The sequence below is a fragment of the Calonectris borealis genome, chromosome 1 (genome assembly GCF_964195595.1).
Source record: "Calonectris borealis chromosome 1, bCalBor7.hap1.2, whole genome shotgun sequence".
In the NCBI taxonomy this organism is placed as follows: Eukaryota; Metazoa; Chordata; class Aves; order Procellariiformes; family Procellariidae; genus Calonectris; species Calonectris borealis.
The window spans coordinates 54,929,856-54,948,200 of record NC_134312.1 but is presented as its reverse complement, the minus strand read 5'-3'; the positions used below and the strand labels follow the sequence as shown (position 1 = coordinate 54,948,200).

Here is an 18,345-nt window from a genome sequence, read left to right as displayed (position 1 = left end):
CCATGTTTTGCACAGGTGCCTGCTGGGAGTTCAAGGACAACATCACTGTTGAATAGCTAGCAACAGGATAGAGTTTTTCTGAGCAAACTCTATTTCTCGTGACAACACTTGAACCGAAATAGAATGTTTGGGGTTTTAGATAATCCAATCAGATACAAAAAAAGCCCTTGTATAAGGCTTCAGTGGAAATCTTTGAGACAGAATAAATATGGAAGCCTAAGGACATTTAAAAAAAAAAAGTTTTTCAGGGTGCACTTTGCTGAGATATGGTGTCATGAACATAGGGGAGCGCAGCTGTGGACATTCATCTCACATGTGTGAATAGATACTGCCCTTAACTCTGAAGTCAAGATGCGTATGTGAATAGAAATGCAGACCACTTACTCTGAGATGCTCACTGTGGGATCATGTTTCTCAATCACTCTAGAGCCAGGAGGTCCCTCTTTCACCATTGGCAAAGCTATCTGGTTGCTGTGGGGGCTGGTGTTCAACAACTCTGTGCCAGTGCAGAATCCCAAGGGTACCACTAGCAAGATCATGGTGTCGGTGTGGGCCTTCTTCGCTGTCATCTTTCTGGCCAGCTACACTGCCAACCTGGCTGCCTTCATGATCCAAGAGGAATACGTGGACCAGGTGTCTGGCTTGAGCGACAAAAAGGTAATGGATCCACCCAAACCCCCAAAGCAGCCTTTTCCACAGAAGAGGCTGCTCTACCCTCTCTTCTTTGCTTTTGCCGGGAAAGAGTTCAGTTTTTTTCAGTCACATCATAGCTTTAGTATGCTTTTAAATAGCGCAACTGCTCTTCGTTGGTACATGTTTTAAGTACTTCAGGAGTGAATTAGAAACAGAACTGAACTGTGCTTGCCCGCATGATCCCAAATCACACCTTGATTGTCAGCAAGAAATGAATTAATAGAGCTTTGGAGACAATGTGTATAATGGCTGTAACCTGTTTTTTCAGGATGAAATAATTCGTCTGTGTGGGAACGCTGGCCATTAGGTTAGCAAATACGATCTGTTAGTTTATTCTGGGGACAAGTTCTGCCCATGGGGGTAAATCAGCGTGGCTTTGATGATTTACTACTGCTTGCATTTGAAGTTATACTGTCATTTTTTTGAGGCCTTTGGAAGCTTAGCACAAGAAATCGTTTCCTGTTCAGAGTGTGTTTCGCTGCCTTGTTTACATGTGCTGCATTTTGTCCTCACAGAGCATTTGCTTTTTCTGGGCTCTACACACTGAGGATTTTGAGGAGATTGCTCATGCATGCAGGGTAGCACTGTTTGGTTCATGAAGGTCTGAATCTTTGCACACTGCTTTTTTTTTGTTTTGTGGTGAGGTTACTCACAAGGAGTTGAGTGTTGTGAGGCTCGATTGCCCATGCTGAATTTGTTACCCAATCACTGGGGCTGCTTAAGGGGTCATGCCATTGTAGGGCAACCAAATAGCAACAGGTTGCACAGATGCACACACTGCTATTGGGGATAGCAGCAAGAAGAGGACTGCAAGTGTCGGTTTGCTTCTGCTAGGCTGGTTATAGTTACTATCTCTTGTGTCCCCCATGATAGTCTAGAAATAAATTGTGGCCAGGCCCCCTGTGTATACAGTGTCCTGTGCAGCAACCTGGAAATTCTGTGGTGGATTAATTTTTAAGAGTTTTTTTTTCCCTTTTGTTTTTTTTTTCCTGGAATGAAATATGACACAGAATAATACAATCTGTGCAAAAGTGCTCCTGTTATTTGTTTTAATTTCAACCTCAATTTGTTTCATGCTGTCTCCACATTTGCAGTGTGCTGTGTTGAGGAGGGGGTAGGGGGGAGGATGCTTTTCTGGCAGGTGGAGGTTGTTGCGGAGACTCCTTAGAAGCTGTGGACTCCCTCAGACTGAAAGGCACTGTTCAAAACCAGCCAGCCCTATCAGCGTTAACATTAGTTTGTCATCATTAGGTTTTCAACTGTCTGAGCTAAATGGGATCGTTCATACCTGTGATCTATTGTTTCAGGCTGTGCCTAGGCTCATGGAGAGAGCCACACTTTCATTCTCATGTTTTTCAAGATACTTTTCATACCTGCAGAGATATGTGCATGAAATATCAGTTGAAAATGGTAACTCCTGGAGCTTCACAGAGCCTTTGGTCTCTGGGCATATTTTAGTCGATTTCACTCTAGGGCCACCTGTGTGTATTGGATTGAGGTTGTTTTCTTCTACTTTTCTTTGCCAGCATACCTGTGTTTGCTTTTGTCGTCGTTTAACTGCAGCCGGCAACTAAGTACCACACCACGCTCGCTCACTCCCTCCCAGTGGGATGGGGGAGAGAATCGGAGGAGTAGAAGTGAGAAAACTTGTTGGGTTGAGATAAAGACAGTTTAACAGGTAAAGCAAAAGCCGCACACGCAAGCAAAGCAAAACAAGGAATTCATTCAATTCATACTTCCCACTGGCAGGCAGGTGTTCAGCCATCTCCAGGAAAGCAGGGCTCCATCACGCGTAATGGTTACTTGGGAAGACAAACGCCATCACTCCAAAATGTCCCCCTCTTCCTTCTTCTTCCCCCAGCTTTATATGCTGAGTGTGACATCATATGGCATGGAATATCCCTTTGGTCAGTTGGGGTCAGCTGCCCCGGTTGTGTCCCCTCCCAACTTCTTGTGCACCCCCAGCCTACTCGCTGGTGGGGTGGGGTGAGGAGCAGCAAAGGCCTTGACTCTGTGTAAGCACTGCTCAGCAATAGCTAAAACATCCCTGTGTTATCAACACTGTTTTCAGCACAAATCCAAAACATAGCCTCATGCTAGCTACTATGAAGAAAATTAACTCTATCCTGGCAAAAACCAGCACACTTTTGCTATCCTAAAGCATATATGCCTTTGTTTCTTGGGAAAAACAAAGGCCACAGTACATACTCGGATCGTTGCGGTATGCCTCAAACACAGCTGCTAGTGCAATGCAACATTTGGATAAAATTACAATGTACCAGAGCATCTGGAATCAGATGAAAATTGGCTGGTAAAAACTGAAGGCCAACTGCTGCGTCTGAAGAATAAAGACAGGTGGGAATATCTCCATCCAAAAGATGTGAGTGAATGAGCTTGATCTACTGGGCTCATGGATTTCCACTCTCTGGACGTGCAGAGGGCCCTGCAGAATTTGAGAGCAGCCATGCAGGCATCTGTCACACTGCTTCAAGATGCCCTGGTTTGGGAGGAATTCAATGTTCTGAATCTCCTCTTTTCCCTCTTCCAAAGCTCGCATACTGCTTGCAATTCACTCACCCCCTCAATGCACTGCTTGGCCAGGATGCAGGGTGCAGCCACATGCGGGGGAAGATGGAGGTGTGCTGTGCTCTTCCTCCCTTTTCCTGCCTCCTTAAATTAGCCAGGTCAGACTTTCAAAGGAGGCAGTCACTGACCAATGCCAGGTGGCCAAGAGGAACGACTATAGCTTCCAGTCTCTTTTATCTCCAGTGTGTGATCTGGTGTCCACAGCAGAAGTGGGCCAGATCAACATCCTGGCAAGGAGTCAGCAGAGGATGTAATCCAAACCAACAGGCAAAGGGCTAGTTATTTTAAGGGATATTGTTCCTACTTGCCTAGACCCAGATCTGCTTGCAAATGTCTCTGTAGCATGACAGTAGCTGGGGAAGGTGTCCCACTGGCACTGTACAGCAGCCAAAATGCCAGATGCACTCACAAAATCCATTACTGTGCCTGGCTGGGGAACGCTTGTCAAGGTCAAGCTGGCTACACCCTGTGACAGCCACCCTGAGGGTCTCCTTGGACTCTCTTCCTTGGGCCTTGCCTGGCAAGAGCTGCTCTGAGAGGTGCCTACGGCTGCCGACCTGCTGCTTCCCAAGAAAAGTGGGCTGAAATGCTCCAGCTGTCTAAGGACTTGGATGGCGTCTTGGCTGTGCCCCAGCATTTACTTCCTAATGACATGCAAGACGGTGACTAACGTCATATCCCCACTGTGCTGTGTGGATGCTTGAGCAGACCTGTCTGCACTGGGCTGGAGCGGGTACCGCTGTGCCAGGGTAGTACGTTGGACTGAGGGTGGCTGGAGGCTCCCTGTACTGAGCTTAGTGACCTCTGCCGCTTTCTCTCTGGCCCAGGTGATGCTGACCCTGCTGAGTGCCACCCCTTTGTGCTCAGCTGGCCCAAAACTGGTGCCAGAGCTGACCCAGGAACACACCTCAGGATGGTTGTTAATTCCCCCATGTTAACCCTTGCAACTGCTAAATCATACGTCAAGCTGTGGCTCTTAACGCTGGTGCAGCCGCGGGCAGTTTGAGGGAGGAGAAACCCGCTCCTCCCTGAGAGCAGCACTGGCCCCGTGAGTCCTGCAGGCAAAGAGCTGATCTGACAGCATCTGCCTCCCAGCTCCCCGCGCTCGCAGCGTGCCGAACCGCTGCCCTCCCGCACAGATGCCAAACCAGCACCCGCCACCTCCGCCGGTCCACCCTGTGCAGTGGAGGGGCTGGACGTGGTCCTGGCAGGGGTAGAGCTGTGCTGGCCGGGTCAGCTCCCCGGCCGGAGCTCTGCCCTCGGCGGCAGTGCCGGCGAGCCCAGACGGAGCATCCTTGCACGTGCCGCCGGGCTGCATCCGTCTGGGGTCCATGTGGGGGGCTGCTATGGCTCCGACCCCCTGTGAAAGCCCTGCTGGTAAGACAGCCTGCCGCAGAATACTGCAGTCGGCTCCTGGGTCTGGATTTCTTCTGACTGTAATCAGGAGGTATAACCCAATTTCCAATAAGGGGAGAGCTTCAGACACATTAGAGAAACAAGTGCCTGCGGTATTTCAGTCTAACGAAGGCAATAAATACAGGAAAGATTATATAAAATGAACTAATGTGTGAAATAATCTAATTGCTATACGTAATTTCCATTCATATACAGTAGTAATAGAATAAAAGCAAATGCGGACAGCCAGCAGGGCATTTAAATAAAATAATTTAGAACGCGGTAGGTTAATAATAATAAAAAAAATAGTATCCATGCCTATAAATTAGTTGGAAATGCCAAAGAAGCTAATAAAGTATCAAAATGGTAATTTTGTAATTGACATAAAAAGGAGAGAAATGGATTTCTGCATGCCTGCAAATTAATATAGATTGCTGAAATTTCATACCTATTTGACTTATTTGCTTTTTAAGATGTTAATGAAATGTTGAGACAAAGGGCCTCTTTCTATGGGTCAGCTATGGGTCAGCTAAAGGTCAGCTATTTTTTTCAGTAGATATGCGTTTTTCCCCAAAAATTAAGTTTTGGAGTTAAAACTGGCCAATACTTTTACTGAAAAAAAGTCTGGGGAGAGCGTAAGAAGGCACAGGGAAACTGGTATTTGCCAAAGTAGCTCATTTTAGTATACTTGAAACAAAATACTTTGATATTTCTGATATGTATTTTTGACTTGTCATTTTCTAAAGGCACTACTCATAAAATTGACTTATTTAAAAAAAAAAAGGAAAATAAACATTTTTTTTCCTGTAACAAAGGAAAGGAACAGGAGGAGATAATTGGAAGACAAAACAACACACGTTATTCTGAGGTAAATGAAACATTTCAGGTTGATACAAAGGAAAAGTCTTGCTGAAAAACCTGCAAAAAAGGATCTGCTGTATTTCTGCAGTAATAGATGCTTGGCCATGAAACTGAAAAATGAATTATTTTCCACATTGTACTCTGCGGCACATTAAATCTGAATTATACAAGGATCCCAGATATGCAGAACACTTAAGCATGCGCTTAACTTTGTGCTCATGAGTGGCAACATTAAAGTCAATGGGCTATTATTCACATGATTGAAGTTAAATGCTTTCCTGAGCTTGCAGCTTTTGTACGACAAATACCTGTTCTGGAGAAGTCTAGGAAAAACGCAGAGCAGTATATCTGTCAGCTAGGAATTTTCCAAGGGGACCAAAAGTGGGGGTCAGTCTTGTAAGGTCAGTAAGGGGAAGATTGTCTAACCGGGTGGCTTGGAGGCAGTACAAATCTTCCACGTAATTGCGCATTTACTATCAACAGACATTTGTGGTACTTTCACACGTTTCTGCACGATACAAAGGAAGTTTTATGTGGCGGTGTCCAAAAGCACAAAATATGCAGTCCTTTCAACAGCAGTATGATTTTTATTGCCAGGAGACCTGTGTGGAGATATGAGTTAGCTAGGCAAAACTAGGACCGTGCCACTTCCAACTCTGTCCTCTTGTGATAAATCAGAACCTTTTTGAAAATGCGTACAGTCCGATGCACCTTACTTGACGAAAAGCCAAAAAAAATGAGGAAGACCTCAAACCCCCAAATCTCACGTGATAGGGTAGAGTTGAATTTCTTTCCACAGTGGTTCTTCCTGTAAAGGAAGTTGAACTGTGTTCAGTCTTTTACTTAAATATGGCCTTTATATATAACGTTAGTGGTACCGACTAGTGCTTAATATAACAAACATTGGTTCACAGTGAAGTGTAGAAAACTCAGAGCTCTGATAGTCTGAAATTTTATGCCTTAAAATCTGATGATTTCTCTGCACCTCTTTGTAAATCATCAGTTATTATAGTATGAACTATTTACAAATACTATATAGTGCAGTGTATATCTGTGTAATTACATATTATGCTAAAGTCTTCATATTAATAAATAGCTATTAAAATAGCTACAGCGTATCGTATGTTAGTAATAGATCTTTCTAACTGGTGACTTACATTTATTGTGTACATAAATATGATCTCAGATAATTTTTTACAGTTGTAGATGGGTACATTTATCATAGATTTAGACATTCTGCACTGTTTGGATTGGCACGATTGTTATGCTTTCTGAGATCCTTGGAACAAACCTCTATGCCTGTATGCTAAAAAGTGATTCAGTAGTTTTAAGGCTATAAATGTTTGAAGTCAGTGGGTTTTCAAGCATGCTTTTTCTCCCCCCGCTTCAGTCCTACTTTCTTTGTCATTCTCCCTTTTTTTTTAAGCTCAGCGCTGCATAGCGCAGAGCGGCAAGGAGGCTGCGATATGCTTTAGCCTTGACTCAGTCTCTCAGGATTCTCTCTTTTCTGTTGATCTGGAGGGATTTAATGGCAGTAAAAACTTGTAATGGGACTCTTCAGGATTAGTGCCAGTTAAAATGCAGTTTAGTTGGGAACTTAAGCAGGTAAGATACAAGGGAAGGGGATACTCAGAGACAGACCGTAGGCTTAATTCATCCTTGCTGGAAAGGCAGAAACGCAACCCCTTGGGCTTTGCTGGCGGCATGGGTGGGAGTCGCTGGATGAGGGATGTCGGTGGTGGGGCCGCGGCATGGTCCTTAGCTTGCAGCTTTTGCATTCCCCCTGCCATGCCGTCCTGGCCTTTCCCAGGCCTCAGCCACCACTGGCTCTTCCTTTTGACCGGCTCTTGGAGCTAACGCTTTGGAGACTCTGGGCAAATTTGGTTGCTTCTGTGCTAATTGTTTGGCAAGCTGGAAAAAGCTGTTTTCGGAGAGTTACGTAAGGGGGGGAGGAAGGGGAGGAGCAAAAGATTGTCCTGCTTCTCATGTCAGTATAAGTCAGTGGAGAGGGAAGCAATGAATATTTTTATTTATTATTTATACGGTGCCATAAATGTACTTGGCACTCTGCAGTCAAATAAAAGACAATGGCCCTGCCACCAGGATTTGGCAGCCTGAGAGATGAGAGCTGGCCTCCTTCATCTGAATGATCAGGGCTGAATTGCTGGTGGGGAGGGGATGGGAGGATGAGACCTACAGGATTAAAAAAAAATACAACAGCCCCCCCCACCTCGCCCTTTCATTGCTTATGGCTAGCGACCGTGACATTTGAAGTTATATGTACATACATATACTTGTTAAATATTTGGCAGATTGTATCTTCCCAGGCATTTTTACTTCACCTGGTGGAAAGGAGCCCTGCTTCTCCCAGGCCTTTGGCTATTCAAGGTCAAACTTCCCCTGAGTCTTGGTGGCCCGGCAGGCTTGCTTGCTTCAGGTGTACCTGCTCCAGTGCCCCAGGACTCACAAGGGAGTGATACGGCTTTCAGTCCTCTGCTGTCGTCCACTTGCAGATGGGAGGCAGCTTTCTGCAGAAGGCTAAGCAGGCATTATCTCCCACCTCTGGGATGGTGCTGGGATGCCCCAGCTGCCCTGCCTCGAGTGCCCTGCTTTTTGCTTTGCTTCCCTGCCTACAGAAGTGCTTAAGAAATTGCAGTAATGTGATGACTAGGCTTTTCTAATTACTTGGATGAGAATTCTGGCCCCAGTGAAGTCTTTGGGAGCTTTGCCAGACTTGTGCAGGGTTTTACCCTACTGCCCAGTGGTTGGTACCCACATACAAGGTGCTGAAGCAGGTTGGCTACTACTAGTGCTCAGAAGATAGGAGGCTCTGATTTGCATTTCTTAGTGAAAATGGATGAAAAATGGAATTGCTCCCCCACCAAACTGCATCCCCTAAATTTCTCAGTGTGTTTCATAATTTGTTAACCAGCTGTCTCATGTGCAAACAAAGCAGATTTCGAACTCCTCTGTACTTAGCTGTCACCTCTCCTCTCAAGGTCTTTTTCGTCAGTTAATTTTCTCCCTCTAGATGAACATCTACACTTCTAATGATATTAACATGAGTGTACTAACCAGCCCTCACTAATTTCTGTTTTGTGCTTGCCTGAGATTATTCAATAGGTTTAGTTGCCATTGTGTTTAGTTTCCAAGGAAGCTGACTTCCAAAGATGGAATACATGGCATGATTTGATGCTGGGATAAACAGATGACCTCTATCCTCTACATGCATGCAAGCGAAAGTTAAGTGTACTGTAGCTAAGATCCCATAGCCCACTTAATTGCAAGAGATATGACTGTGCTCATCTGCTACCACAACTACTAATATTAGGGCTGTACAAGGAGCTTTTGTCTCTGACTGGTGAAGCTCAGCAATGCCACTACAGATGATGTTCTCTAGTCAACCTTGAGGGACACCTAACAGTGTGACTGACTTGAAGCCGATAGCCTGCCAAACATGTCCTGAGCAAGTTTTAAAGCCTTTGTGTTAGCTTTTGGGTGGAGAAGCTGCACAGAGTCTGCATAATATTCACACACTTGGCAGACCCATAAGACACCTGGTTTGTGGTGGTGGGTGAACTCTGTCCACATGTGATCCTGGAGTGGCCCACAGGCCTGGCGTATGCATAATGCCTGAGTCAGCAGAAAGGCAGTGTGGTCCCAGCATGCACATGTAGGTCTGGCTGTGGAAGATGTGGGACCCCTGAAATGCCATCTGTTTGGGGCGACGCTGCGCCGCCCAAGGTTTGCAGTCTTTGCTCTATGCAGAAGCAGCACAGAGCAGATCTGCACGTAGCAATTCAGCTTGCAAAGAGGCTGCACAATCCTACTGTGTGCATTGCTCTGGCAATAACTGCATGTGATGGCGGCTTCTTCCACCAATTGGATCTCTGCTTTCATCTCAGTTATTTTACAAGGGCAACTATTTTTAAAGTTGCTATATTTGAACTCCTTTCTTTTGCTTTCACCTGCCCTGCCTCACCTCTGCATTGTCCCTAGGTTGCCCTGTTCCCTTCCCTAACCCACATGTGTCCCTGTTTCACCACCAGATATTCAGAGATATTTTTCTTCTTGTTTGTGGGTCTCACACACCCTACATCTTCCTTTAAAAGTGACTTTAATCTAATTCTTTGCCAACTTCTCTGCAGTCAGCTGCACTAACTGATAACTCCTTTCTCAGACTTATCTAGAGGAATTCAGGGGTGAAAGCATTATGCAAAGCAAGACCAGAGAATTTGAAACATCACCGGGTATTGAATAATAAGATAAACCACAAAGTCAAAGTCTGAGGGAGCACAAGGTATTTTTATGCCCTCCCAAAACTGACTTGTATTGAATTTGATGCTCTTCGTTCCTTTTTGTTTGTTTGTTTGTTTATAAATCAAGGCATGTATTGTTTGACTGGTGAAGACAAGAAACTGGGTTTTTGCCACTGCAATCTTAGGGCTGATTTCTGTGACTGGGCCCAACAATCAGGAAGAGTTGATGTGGTGACTGGATTCTGAGCTGTGAGGAGTTCCAGCCGCTGCTGAGGAGGTGGAGGGTGATATTTGTGAGGGAATGCAGAAGAAGAGAGGAAATCAGAGCTAGGGTAAAAGGAGGATCTGAAAACTTGTAGTCACTTGGAAACGGCTGTGAGTTCCACCTTGGGAGTAAAAAATGTCTGTAATGTCAAAGCTAAGTGACTGTGCAGAGGGGAGAGGGATGCTTTAGGAATGAAGCTTGAGAAGTGTTCACAAGAGATTCATGAGTAATAAAGGAATGAGCAGCACAGTCTCTTTAGTCTGCTCTCCTCACAGAGTATTGTACCAGTGCTATGAGTTAGGTTTGCAGTATGATTTTCTCCCTACGCTGTTGGGCTGGCACACTTCTAGCTGGGATGGTGTTGCAGCAATGTAAAAGTGCCCTGCACCGACATACCAATAGAGCAGGCTCCATGCTGGGAATCTGTAGAGCACCTCCTCTACCAGGACAGGTGATGGGGCACAGTTGTATGGATGTGCCTATGTGCGTGATCAAGCTGGATAAAGCAAAAAATACTGTAAAAGCCCTGAAAATGGTGCTGGCAGTGATGATCGACATTCCAGAAACAAACTGGTCATCATCTGAATGCAAATCAGGACAGTTACAGCTTTGAAGAACTTGCAAGCTGCAGATGAAAAGACTAAAGGACAGAGGGAAAAGGATATAACATAGAGAGGCACTGAGGTGAGTAATAATGAGCATTAACTCTCACTAGCAATGCTTCTATTGTCTTGCTGTGAGCTTTTTTAGTGTAATGTTCTCTCAGCATCTTGGGGTCCTGATCAGATTGTTCTTGGTACAGTGGAGGTGGAGAGCATGTCCACCAACCAAAGGCAAGTCAAGGAAAGACCTACTGGATACAGCCAAAGGACAGCACCAAGAATGTTTGGAGGTCTAGGTAATATAGCTTGCAAAGAAAGACTGAGGAAACTGGGCTCTTTAGCCCCAATGCAAGAACATGGAGAAGAAATAGCTCAATGGTCTTCAAAAACATAAAATGCACCTTCAGAGAAGAAGAGACTATTCTGATTTACCTGTCCATGGTGAAGATAACAGAAAATATTGCAGTTGGATTGCAGCAGGAAGGCTTTAGTTCAGACACTTGGAAGAACTTTCTAATAGTAAAGCCCTGGCATAGGTTGTCCAGGGAATGAGAGAGCCTCCAGAACCAGCCATCTTCCACAGCAGGCTGAATGAAGAGCTGTCAGGAACGGTGATGTCTAGGAGAGACCCATCAGAGAGAGAGGGACAGAGCAGACGTCTTCTCAGGGCCAGATCCAGGTTTGTGATTCTGTGGCATTGTTCATGGTACAGCTTGGGGGACAAAAATGACATATTTTGGGGGTATGAAAAGGACAAGCCTCCTCTTTTTGAGAGTCACCCATTAGCTGTGAAGGAGTTAATTTCCTGGCTGAAACAGAGGATACAGAAGCAAGGCAGCTAGGGCAAGACATAGTGCTGTGGACATACTTAGTCTATCAAGACTTAAGGGTAGGCATAGAGCTACCTCGGAGTTAGACCTGAAAACCACTGACCCACCCTTTAATTTTTAGCAAGTTCTGGATGAAGCTCCTGTGCAGCCTGACTGGATTTTCAGGCAATGAAGAAAGGTGCAAGCTGACTGCAGTGACATGCAGCTGAACCAGAGCAAGAGGCGACAATCAGAGATGTTTGGGCAATGCAGAGAGGTTGTGCTAAAATTATGCACTCAGGCATGGACTTTGCTTTTCTAACCTGATGTCACTAAATCTTACGTTGCAGCTCACTAATAAATGCCATCTTTTTTAGAGTTATTTGGCCTGTGCCACAACAGATATCTGCTGGTTGTACAGCTGCCAAAAGAGCAAGCAGAGTGCTGCTTATAGGTGCCTGCACAAAAGGTTGTGACTGATGCCCTGATGGGCAAGTTCAAGAGAGTGGTGGGCACTTTGGGCTGTCTGCTACCCCCAGTAGCTGGCTCCCTGTACTTTTGGTGGAAGAAGCTACTGGGCCAAATGGTACAGTAGCTAGATTCAGTTGTGCAAATGTAGTGGTTTAGAGGCAATTTAGGTGCACCAGAGTATCCAAAATACCCTTAGGTGGCTGGCAAATCTGACACAGGAGCTATGAGAGACCTGCTCCCAGGGTGAAATTCCCTGGGGTGTCTCAGCTTGGCACTTAACACTTGGGCAAGTTAACTGAACCCAGAACATCTAACATGGGCTCAAGCTCTTTTGGACTTGCAGCTTACAGAGGAGCTGAACCCAGGGACCTTATTTTGGTGGGTCAGAGTTGTGGAGCTTCCTGTGGTAGAAAATTTAAACTGAGGGTCTGGGACTTAAAGTGACAAGAGCCCTCCCAGAGAAGCTGTGTAAGGGTAAGGCACTACACGTGTACACGCACACACACTCACACCAAGTATTGCCCGCTCATTATGTCATCTAGCAAGGGATTATTTTTTTTTTAAAGCAATGTAAAAGTAGATCGACTGATAAAAAAGAGCCTTTTTGTTGTGAGAGCTTGTTGAGTTTAGGAAACTGCTTTCAATGCTATTGGCAAACACTTTACAGTGTAAACAGGGCCTACATCAGGCAGATAAATAAGTGCAGATGCGCTTTTCTGTAGGAAACATTTGGTGATAGACAATATATTGAAAAAAAAATTCTCATTAAATTAATTGTGGCCAATTAGACATAACCCTTTCCCCTCATCCCTGAATCCCCTCCAATCACGGCTGCCTGAATGGGAAGAGCTCCTATCACCTGTTTCATTATGCAGATTGATATTCGAACATCTGAGAACAATGCTGCTTTCTGCACGGCACGGCTCCAAATTGCTAATGAAACAGCTCTGCCAGACAAGTCACTTAAACCCGCTCTCGCTGCTGCTGCCGACAGCTCTCATGGCGAGTTGCGGGGGGGAGCAGGAAAGGGGCTCTCCACTCTGAATGTGCTAATAGCCCCCAGCCTGTGTGTTTATCGCTCTCCAGAGCAGGAAGATTTCTGCTCTCTGACTCCGAGAGGTTGCTTTCCCAAAGCCGTGGTCTGATTTGGACTTAATGCTTCTTGATTTCAATTTGTGGAGTGAGGGGTTGAAGAGGCGGGCAGCTGCTGGGCTCTGAACACAGGCGTCTCATGTCCCAAAGCCACCCCAGCCCTTCAGGCACGCGTGGTGTCTGCTTCCCACCCCCATCTCCAGCATCCACTTCCCCCCCACATTTGATGTGAAGCCAGCTCCGTAAGGGATTTCTCTCATGGGCGAGAGCGTGTCACATCACCTTGGGTACAGAGGGGAGCATCTCACGACGGAGGCCACGTGATGAGCGAGCGGGAGGCTGCGGGTGGGGTACGCCTCTGCCCAGGGCTCCTTGGGTGCAGGGCTGCAGCCGAGCCCTGCGAGTTCCCTCCCAGGCAGTTACCCCTCGAGGTAGGTAGAGCTGGGCAGTGGGACAGGGCTCCTGCTGTAGGGAAGTGTGAGGGGGGGCTCCTACAAGTGCGGACCCTGTACGGCCCTGTTTGCCATTCCCTGTGACTCTGCAGCTGGGTTTGCTCAGCAGCCGGTGTGGTTTCTTCCCCTCCCCTGTTATCACCACATTTTTTTGCCAGAGCCTCACAGGGCTCCTCTTTGCAGATGCCTGGGGTAGAGTAGTTGTGACTTAGGGCTCTGGCAGGAGAAACATTTACATGAAATGATGGGAGAGCTCTCTCATTAACCTAAATTCTGACCCTTTCTGTCAATATCTGTGGTTAATTCCTTTGTTGATATTTTCTGAGGCATTGAGATTACCTCTGCACAGGCTGCCTCCATGTAATGGCCCCTGCATTGTGTCTCAGCTCCTGTCTCATGTCTCTCAGACTCCTTCTAGACCAGCCTGCCAAAGTGCCCTTCTTCCCTGGGGCTGACACTTCTGATCCAGGCCCACTCTCCCAGCCCTTGGGAGAAGCCAAACAAGTGGCTTTCCTTACTGAACTCTTTGACAACAGTGTCAATTAACTTTCCTCCTTATGGATCTTCTCCAGATCCTCCACACAAGTTCTTCCACCGTGTTGCCAGGAGAGGACATGCTCCTTCCCCATCTGTCCCATATGTTTTCTGGGAAGGCTTGTACATCTTCTTGCTCCTTCAGTATGAGGAGCTGTGTGGGGCAGAAGTGAGCTCAGAAAGGTGCAGGAGTTTTTGGCTCTGGAGAGCTTTTTGGAGATCCCTCCATCCCTGGACTAAGCTGTGCCCACCTACTAAAGATCTCTGGTGTGGGTCTCATGGATCTTTTCAGACTGTTTCCTGTCTCATTGTCCACTAGGCTGTGGTTGAAGTGTGTGTGCGTGTCAGTGTGTGGAGAATAATATCCATTTGCAGATCTGTTCTGATTGAGGAATGAGCAGGGAGTAAGGGATGGTGAGTGAATACACAGTATGTGGTTTTGTAGAAGCCATCAGCCTGGCTTCCTTCTCTAGAAGCATGCTTTTCCAGTTGCCAAAACCAGTAATTTCCTTCAAGAGGAATGTTTTTATTTATTTACTGATTGCCCAGGAGGTTAAAAATTGAATATGGAGCCTTTCACCTCTGGCTGCTAAGGCGGGCCCTGGAACACAGTGGGGACAAAAGATAGTTCAGAGGTGGGATCGTTTCCCTTATCACAGCCCTGCCTGACTCTATAATCCTTCTTACTCCAGTTCATAGACTCAGTGTTGGAAGCAGAAAAAACTGGAGATTGTATCACTGGGAATGGAGGATGGAGGTATAAAATGGACATTGGATGGGGCATCTTTTTCTCTTAACACTCTTTGGGCCCAGACGGAGGCTCTCAAAGCTGCTGCCCCTCCAAAGGGCATGCGGAAGCTGAGGTCACACCAATGTTGGTTGGGCCTGCCTGCTGCTTGCCCTGCTGACTTTACTCTGTTGGAGGGCTCTGTGGGGATGGGGGGTGCCCATCTTCCCTCTAGGCTGAGTTCTGCAGCCTCTGGGGAAGCAAGCTGCCCACTTTGCAAACTACTGTTTTAGCACGTCAGGGGAGAGACTGTGTTCCTATGCGCCTGGTATGGCAATGCCCTTCTTGTGATGGGTGCCCTAAGCTGCTGCTATAATCAGCTTGGTAAAAAAGAATAATTTTAGCACGCTGCAGTGATTTTTCTCCCATCAAAGTTTGCTTTCATTACAGGTTTTGAGAGCTATGAGCTTGTCTTCATCCCTAGGGGGTATGACAAGGTTCTAAGAGCCACCTTACTGCCTGTTTTACGCTATGTGAAACCTCTTTTTTTTGGTGATGTGCCAACCTGTGTTTCAAAAAACAGCCCTGATGTTTTCTATTGGCTTAAAGCAATAGGACATGTGTTCTCTCTCACACACTACGTGTGCACATACAAGCGAGCCCATCTCGCCATCCAAACTCGAGAGATGATTCCTTGCACAGCCAGATGAGTTGACTGGTACACAGAAACAGGTGATGTGAACGGTGCGTTCACCTACCCACAGACACAGCTCCTGGTTGGCCTTATTGCTGAGATGTTGTGAATGAGAGACACTGCTTTAGTGGCTTTGGCCTCCTCAGCTGAGTTGACCAGGTTCCAAACTGGCTTTGAGCAGAACTCAAGAACAAGGTTCATCTGCGTGTTTTTTAAGCTATAGCTATAGACTGTAGCCACATTTCCACTATAGAAGGTGGCAGTACATGACTGCATATATTCATGTACCGGGTGAACTGTTGCTGTTAAATGGGTTTGGTCTGACTGTCAGCATGTTCTTAGCATGCTTCTCAGGATCATCCAAATATACAGTCACAGTTGGGAGTTAAGAATTAGCACCAGGCAAGCTACTGCTTGATATATCAAGAGAGGAGGGGGCTTCCTTCCATCTAACCTACTTTGCATCTTTTTCTTTACTGCTTAGTCAGTTCCCGGCTTACAATTCTGTACTCCTTCCCGTCTGCTGGTTCTAGGGGTTTTAAGCAGTCTTGATAATTGACAGTCTAAATTTTACTGCTCATAAAACCCCAGAGAGCATTGATTATGACTTGAGTTAAGCAAGTGGCATATAAAATCTCACAGCCTTGCAGCCGTAGGGGAATGTTATGATGAATGTATTTCTTGGGAGCAGCAAAAGGTCTGGAGTATTCTGCCAGCTCTGTTCTGGGCATCAAATGTTACTAGTGACTAGCAACCACTAATAGCATTTCACTTGGGACACTTGCCCAAAAGTTTGAAAGCTGATCATTCGTTTGGTGAAGTGGGTGTGAGGTGTTCTGAAAGGCATCTCTCCTCATTAATTGCTTTTCTACTTCAGTCAGAATCAGGAAGTGCAAAGGCAACCACAGAGCTGAAAAAGATACTTAGAAAATAAATGACACTTTGTGGATAAAATGCACATAGATTTTATTGAAAATCTTTCCTTGACTGTGTTCTAAAGCTGCTGTTGCCTTTTCCCTTTCCTTTTTCCTTTTATCTAACCTCCTTCTAATCATTGAACACTGGCTATTTTATGCACTTAATCCAGAGTAGACAAAAAGACCAGGTTGCTCAGATTCACTTCTTGGTTCTTAGACACTAATAGGAGATGTTTGTGTTTGAAAACAGCGAAATACAGTATCATCTCAATAATGTTTTCCGCCTGATAGTAAAATAAAATCAGAACTACCTTCCAAGGAGAGTGTGTTCTCCCGTTCAGATGACTGGTCCTTGCTGAAAGGTTGTGAGAAATATTCTTTTTCTGTCTCTCCAGTTCCAGAAGCCCAATGACTTTTCGCCCCCTTTCCGCTTCGGGACGGTTCCCAATGGCAGCACAGAAAGGAACATTCGCAACAACTACCCTGAAATGCACAGCTACATGGTGAAATTCAATCAGAGGGGGGTGGATGATGCACTGTTCTCGCTGAAGACTGGGTGAGGCTTTCTTCTTCCATGCTTACTCACCACAGAAACCTGACTTCCTTGCATGCTTGTCTGGAAATTTTTTTGTGGCATTTGGAAAATGAGCCTCCATTATCATTCTATGGTTAAAAGCATAGCAAGACCACACACAACACAGAAGAATAATTTTGTGGTTCTTTTAGCCAGGTTTTTCTATTGACATCTGTGTAAGAACGTCTGGTTTTGCTGTGTTTATAAGACTATTTGAAAAAAAAAAAAAAAGAGGGTTTTCTGTACCCTTGTGTATGTTAGCCTTGTGTACATTAGTCCCGAAGACCTTGCTTCCTCAAGATATTCCATGCTGATGGGTCCTTATGCACACAAAGGAAAAGCTCACAGGCCTCTGTGGACAAAGTTTTTTTCAGAACATTTATATTGTCATCCGGAAATTCCTTTGTTTTCCCTCCTTCTGTGTATAAAAGATTATGTTAATCAGGAAGCTGAAACAATCCTTGTCAGACTAATCCCCCCCCAGTGTATCACTAGCTAATATAGTGTAGTGGAAGGTGTGCTTGAAGCAAATAGTTTGGAAGTAGCCCTTCTCTCTGGAATATTTTAGTATCAAGGGCTGAACAAAATGTTGTTTGAATAATAAGAAAGTATATAAAATGGGAGCATTTCCTTGGGTAATTTGGGAAATGTGGGAAAAATCATTAGCAAAAAGTATGTTTGAACAGCTCATCCTATTTTAATAGCAGTGAATCTGTAAAGGAGCTAACTTAAAATCCCATTTTACAACCCCTTGTCCTTTATAATTACAGACCTCCTCCCAGAGCCGACCATTTTGGTTGTCAGAGCCCCCCCCAGTGAAAAAAAACATTCTTGCTTACACTCGTGTTGCACTCTTATGAGAAAGTTCATTCCAAAGCACGAATGAAGATGTTCAGCCAATTTAATTACTAGATTGACTGAATATTCCTAAACCTGTTTGCCAGATTCAGAGGCACACAGCCCATTATAAATGATTGTACCATTGTTGGATGCCATCCGGGGAAGGTACATTAGCCAGGATAGTCATCATCCAGGAAATAAATATGCTCTGTCCTGGAAATATATGGATGAAATAGAGCTCATCACTTGCGGTAGATGTCATCCTGGCTTCATATCCACCCTTGGACAGACTTCCCCACAGATATGCTCTTGAACTGAGATAATCACCATACTGGAAATATATGTGCAGGAGGTGGATTGAAAAGATAGCGTGGGTGTGAGAATGTGCAAGGTGGAAGGACTTTGGTCTTTTATCGGAAAGTGCTTCATTTCAGATCTAGTGGGAGGATTTACTCATTGGCTGTCTTTGGTTATGTGGAAGATGCAGCCCCGTGAGACTGCCCCCCACACCCAAATCAATTTGTTGCAGTGAGAGGAAGACTTTCATCAGTCTGTTGTGCTGTCTACCCATCCC

General features: G+C 45.5%; 1 protein-coding gene across 1 annotated transcript in view; it reads left to right on the top strand.

The window, feature by feature from the left end:
- The window catches only part of GRIN2B (glutamate ionotropic receptor NMDA type subunit 2B), a 203,962-nt gene that overhangs the window by 178,975 nt on the left and 6,642 nt on the right, over nucleotides 1-18,345 (top strand). Inside the window, exons 9-10 of the mRNA XM_075153102.1 lie at nucleotides 428-657; nucleotides 16,753-16,913. Of these exons, the coding sequence (XP_075009203.1) occupies nucleotides 428-657; nucleotides 16,753-16,913 (391 nt within the window). The remainder of the gene's footprint in view (nucleotides 1-427; nucleotides 658-16,752; nucleotides 16,914-18,345) is intronic.